Raw genomic sequence first — 6,297 nt, 5'->3', positions numbered from 1 at the left:
CAGGCCTAAGCCAGCAGGTCGTTATCTCCCGAGGGGTCCCAGACTGCGAGAGGGCACAGGCCGGGCTGGGGGACCCCCCCTCCCCTGCCCCCTGAGTGCACAAATTTGTGTGCACCGGGCCTCTAGTATATATATATGAAAATGAGAGGATTGATTCTTTGGGGGACACATCTCTAACCTTTTGAAATTAACAGAATGGAAGCCAGACACTTTCTCCCACAATATGGTCCCTGGTGCTGCTGTGAGGGTGGGATGCATGGACTGTGGGGCTGACTGAGTATGGCACGCTTGGGTACACCATGGCCACTGCCCCTTCGGTAGAGTGAACATAAGTGATCATTGGCTCATTCACAGTTGGGCAAGATGGTGATTTGAGTTTGGATGACCTTGCTATCTATACTAAAACTCAAAGTACTAAACTCACTTTCTTTAGTGGGGTTTCCATACTTCTTGTTCCTTTAGTTTCCTTTCCTCCCCGCCTCCTCCCCATAGTCAACTGCTGTTTACCCTTGAGACCTCAGCACACTTGAGCTGGCATGGAGATCTTGGGAAGCCCTGGTCTGGCGCCCCCTCCTGGCACTCCTGAACCATCCTGCACTTCCCCAATGCCTCCCTCCTGGTTCTGCTGTGTGTTGGCTTGTTTCGTCCCCACTGGCTGTGGGCTTTGTGAAGACTTATTTCAGCAGCAAGGAGAGTGCTAAGCACACATCAGCCACTCCACAAATATTTGTCGAATAAATGAATGAAATGGTTTCAAGGGACGAAACGGGGTAGAATTAACAAATAGCAAATTATTGTTTGAACAGTAGCAGAAATGAAAGGGCCATTCACATCAAGAATTTTTAATTCAGCTACACTCTCGAACCTTTTTAACCTTTTGCGGGTTCTTCAAACGTCGACATTTTCTGATATCCATTTCTGTGGTGTTCACACAGCCTGGCTGAGAAGGAAAAAAACACAAAACACATCACATACATGACCGAGTGAAAATCACCTTCCAATGTAGCCCAAGTGACACCATTAGAGCCCATCTTTCTCTTGCCCTATACACATAACGCAGGATTATCTCCACTTTGCCATTTGCAATTTTTTACAAAGACGTAAACGTGTTCCTCCATAGAGTTTTCATATGAGACATAAAAGCTTATATTATCTCAGGATGATATGTAGATGGTAGAGTGTACAGTTTATAAGAGCAAACTTATTACTCAAAGTGACAAGGTCGCTTCAGTCAGAGCCCTTGTTATTGCACATATCTAACTGACTAAACACACTCCAATACGTATCGGGATTCGAAATTATTTCTTTAGTTTTGCTCTTCACCAGTTTTTAGTAAGGCTGAGAGAGTTTATTCATTTTAGTTTCATTTCATGAGAAAAATGCAAGATTTGTTTTAATAAGATGAGATCAGAAATACAAGCATCATGGATTTTGTATTTGTGAGTTTGCCTACCTGCTAAAACTTATTTATCACCCCTAAATCAACACTTGTAGTGCACCCATGGTCATTCAGAGACATTTACAGAGCAACAAAAAGTTTGGGTTGTCCAATGTGCATGCTCCCGGCTGAGGTCAAATAAGGTGACATTCAGTCTTCTTGTTTAAACTTTTCATATCCTATATAATAAAGAGCTAATATACTAATTAGACCAAATAGCAACATGACCGTCTGGATGACCTTCTGGACAAAGCCAGGGCTGCGAGGGCCGGCCCAGGCTGTGAGGGCTGGCTGGGGCAGCTGGGGCTGCAAGGGGCTGCAAGGGGCTACGAGGGCTGAGCCCCTTGCACGAATTTCGTGCATCGGGCCTCTAGTTGTAAATACGTGTCCTTTTCTAGGTCTAGTTAGTGTCACTATTTTCACATTTCTGTGTTTTTTTGTTTTGTTTTGTTATTGTTGGATTTTATTATTTAAAATGGTCCCCAAGCATAGTGCCGAAGTACTGTCTAGTGTTTCTGAGTGCAAGAGGCCGTGATGTACCTACAGAGAAAATATGTTAGATGAGCTTCATTCTGGCATGAGACACAGTGTTGTTGGCCGTGAGTTCCATGTTGGTGAATCAACAATATATAGTAAGGTGTCTTTAAACAGAAGTGCGCAATAAACAAGGTTAGGCATTGATCAGTTGATGCAGTGGTTCGATGCAGTGGGTCAGCAATGGTTCAGGGTTCGCTGACTCAGTGTTTGTGGCCACCTTATGAAACATAACCATGCATAACAGGACCTGGCTGCATTTAAACTAGAATATTCTAAGATTTAGTTGAACCACAGTAAATAAGGAAGTTGCTTATTTTGGGGCTGTGAACTTCCTGGGGCCAAAGGTCTCAGGTGGAGTTCCCACAGCTCTCCATTTCTGATTCCATATTTTCATGAATAGATAATTTATAAAAGGTAGAACTGGCATACATTCCAGAAAAATCTACTGAGATTATGTGAATGAGTGGCAAAACCATTCCACAAAGCTCAGCAGTGTTCTTAAGAAGGAGACATCTGGTGGCTAAAGATGGTCATTTCTTTCAAGCGAAGGAAGAAAATAAGAAAACTTAGAGAACTGAACAGAGCTTTCTCACCACTGGCCTGTGGACATCCCAGAAGGCCCGCTCTTGACTATCCAAGATTTTCCTTTCTGTTTTGTCCTTTTTCCGATCAATCCTGAAAGCATAAAGGAAGGAAATTAGAGACTTTTGCATTGTTTCCCCTGGTTCCAGAAGCTGAGACCACAGGACAATTGGCACCTGTGTGGTCTCTGCTCTGTGCAGAGCTGTGAAATGTGGGTGGACAGTTCCTTCAAGGCAACCTCACGAAGTCCATTCATAAGAGAACTTGTTTTAGGTTAGACTACAAATTTCCATGCATGTGTAACGAACACGGTGGGCCTCAGGGGAGCAGGAATGCAACTGTCCCTTTGGAGGATTACGATTTGCATTATTAAGAACTGAATAAACCGTTGGCATGCCTCTGCCCATCCAAGTGGGCACTGTGTACTCAAATTATAGGAAGGAATAACCAGAGGATTGCATTGTTTCCTCCTCAAATTTGAAAGTTTGCTTTAGCTTCAGAGTCAGTAGAAATGTCTTCAAAATGCAGCAATTACACATTTTAAGAGTCACTTAAACCAGCTGGCTGTTTAAAGCAGAGTAATAGCCTTGGTGTGTGACAGCATTCAGAAGGCAAGTACCAGGAAGCACAAACTGCAAGAGGGAACTTGCAGGTGACAAAGGCAGATTCTATGTTCCAATGAGGCACATAGATAAAAGGCTTTAAAATAAAGAAACAGCCTGTATTACTTCACAGTATCTCTCTAAGCAAAAAGTAACTCGGAATAATTGCCATGTAACTTCTGGTTCTTGGCTCTCTTGGGAGCACTTTAGTTTACTGGAATGAAATAAACCTGTAATCGCCCTGTGATTTTTGTGATAATCATTGTGTACTTAAATGGCCCACAATTATAATGTAACTAGAGGCCCGGTGCATGACATTCGTGCACGGGGCGGGGGGAGAGGGTGTCCTTCAGCCCAGCCTGCACCCTCTCCAATCTGGGATCCCTCTCACAATCCAGGACTGCTGGCTCCCAACTGCTTGCCTGCCGCTTGATTTCCCCTAACTGCTTCTGTCTGCCAGCCTGATCACTCCCTAACCACTCTCCTGTCAGCCTGATTGATGCCTAACTGCTCTACTGCCAGCCTGATTGCCCCTAACTGCCCTCCCCTGCTGGCTTGGTCCCCCCCAACTGCCCTCCCCTGCAGGGCTGGTCCTCCCTAACTGCTCTCCCTTTCAGGCCTGGTCCCTCCCAACTGCCCTCCCCTGCTGGCCTGATCACCCACAACTTCCCTCCCCTGCTGGCCATCTTGTGGTGGCCATCTTGTGTCCACATGCGGGCGGCCATCTTGTGTGTTGGAGTGATGGTCAATTTGCATATTACCTCTTTATTACCTCTTTAGGATCACAGAGTTAATAAAAAAATAATCAAGAAATACCATATACAGTGGGGCCTTGACTTACAAGTTTAATTCGTTCCGAGACCGAGCTCGTTAAGGAACTCGTTAAGGAGCTCGTTAACTCAAATTACTCTGTCAACTCAATGCAAAAAATTGGCCGAGAGACAGCTGGTATCTGAAAAAACTCGTTAGTCGGGACACTCGTAAGTCAAGGCCCCACTGTATGTACAAAGTGACAATCTCCCCTCCTTTTATAACATTTGAAGCTGTATGATTCTGAAAGTACACGTGAACGCTCCTCCTTGCTTCCCAGAGGCTTCTGAGAACACAGCTCCATTCAGCCTTCTTCTCACCTACTCACCCACCCTCCCGCTTTCTCCTTCCCCAGGGGCCTGGTTCCTCCTGCTGTAGCTCAGCGCCCAGGGCCTGAGCCCCAGGTGGATAGCAGGAGGCTGGAATCTTGGGTGGGAGAAAGGCAGAGGCTGCAGAGGGAGAGTGAGGTCATGGCACTGTGTAGGCCACTGGACCCAATGACCATACGCATGATCAATGCTCGCCCACACAGCCTGAGACTTGTCCCTAGGCCAGGGGTGGGCAACCCCTGGCACGCGTGCCAAACATGGCATGCCAGTAACTTTTGCTGGCACGCGAAACCCTCTCTTATAATCTTCCATTTACAATTTTTTCCTTAATATTGACTTTTTTATTTTTCAGATAAATTCAGTGTAGGTGCATCTTAGATAAATAAATAATTTTACATAACAAGTTATCTTAAAGACCATAGACATGGATTGACGAGAGAGGGGAAGAGCAATTTCTATGCCTCTGCCTTAACTCTCCCTGCCTTCCTAGATCTGACCAGTGTTTTGGTTTCATCCACATATGCTTGTGAATCTTTGTTCTTAGTGATGAATTTTGTTAAGTCTCATAATAGGAGTAGCCTGATGAATGAAAGTAGTAGCTCGTGCATATTTCTGAAGGTCACAAAATATAAACCTGATGTAAAATCTCTGTCATCAGTGATGCAGCAGCAAAAGTCCCACTGATAATATCAAATGGAATCATAAAGTTTTCTGTCGGACTATCAGTGTATATGTATACATTTTTAAAAATGTATTTTTCATCATCATATACTGTTTTTGTCGCTCGAATGAATTTTATTATTTCTTCAAGTTTCTTCACATACATACACCTTAAGAGATATCAAGTAGGCATAACATGTTCTCAAAAAATTAGGGTTGGCACACAGAAGAATTTTGAGTCAGAGATTTTGCTGGTTTTTGCACGAACTCACAAAAAGGTTGCCCACCCCTGGCCTAGAACCTGAAGATAGGTGGGTGGTAGAATATTAAGCTACTTAATTCCTAACAAATCTTAACCAGAGAGATTACTAAAAAATATTTCCTAAAAAAATATTTGGAAAGGTATCCCTGAATTTTATCAGCAACTAAAGATTGCCAGTGTCAATGATAAGGGCTCAAAGGTTAGCGATCGCATCTCAGTTTTCAGTTCAGTTTTGAAGAGCAAGAGAGGGAATATTTGATGAGTCATAACTCAAGATGATGGTTCAAAAAGAAGCCATGAACACCAACTGAAGGAAAGAACAAGATATTGGCTAAACTAAGACCATGTGTCTCCTAGGAGTAGGTAGACAATCTAATAAAGAAACGTTAATCAGCGACAAAGAAAAATACCTAAAAAACACAGAGCTTACATGACACCTTTGCCTCTGAACAATACTTGCTCCACCCCTGCATAAACTTCCATAAAATTATAATACAACTAATCTTCTGTCTGCTTCACTCTTATATAGAAATTAGCCAAACTAAAGACGTTGAATACTGTTTATGAACATGAGTAATGAACACAGCGACATGGCAGCTACCTATTTCATGTGGAGAGACACCCTGAGGCAGAATAAAACATAATAAAATACTCTGAGAGTACAATCTGTAGTCCATGCATTATGTATATATGTGCGTATAGCTAGATATCTACATATATGCATACCTAAAGTTTAGGGGCATGCAGAAAGAACATTTAATTTGAAAGAATATCCTAAAATAAAGATTCAATTACTTACTAGTGGTGTTAGCAACTCTATTTAATGTTGCTGAGCCCCAGTTTACCTATATGCAACAAGAAATTATTAACTGTTTTCCGATTCTTTAGCCCTAACTGGTTTGGCTCAGTGGATAGAGCTTCAGCCTGCTATCTGAAAGGTCCCAGGTTCAATTCCTGTCAAGGGCATGTACCTTGGTTGCGGGCACATCCCCAGTTGGGGGTGTGCAGAAGGCAGCTGATCGATGTTTCTCTCTCATCGATGTTTCTAACTCTCTATCCCTCTCCCTTCCTCTCTGT

General features: G+C 43.3%; 1 protein-coding gene across 7 annotated transcripts in view; it reads right to left on the bottom strand.

Moving 5' to 3' along the window:
- The window catches only part of RGS6 (regulator of G-protein signaling 6), a 517,144-nt gene that overhangs the window by 80,271 nt on the left and 430,576 nt on the right, over positions 1-6,297 (bottom strand). For all 7 annotated transcript variants that reach the window (XM_014539306.1, XM_005865790.2, XM_005865793.2 and 4 more), the window contains exons 9-10: positions 2,569-2,650; positions 866-940 (exon numbers count right to left, since the gene is read on the bottom strand). In XM_014539306.1, coding sequence (XP_014394792.1) covers positions 866-940; positions 2,569-2,650 — 157 coding nt within the window. The remainder of the gene's footprint in view (positions 1-865; positions 941-2,568; positions 2,651-6,297) is intronic.

Source organism: Myotis brandtii, unplaced genomic scaffold (assembly GCF_000412655.1).
Source record: "Myotis brandtii unplaced genomic scaffold, ASM41265v1 scaffold213, whole genome shotgun sequence".
Taxonomy (NCBI): domain Eukaryota; kingdom Metazoa; phylum Chordata; class Mammalia; order Chiroptera; family Vespertilionidae; genus Myotis; species Myotis brandtii.
This window is presented reverse-complemented; position numbering and strand designations above follow the sequence as displayed.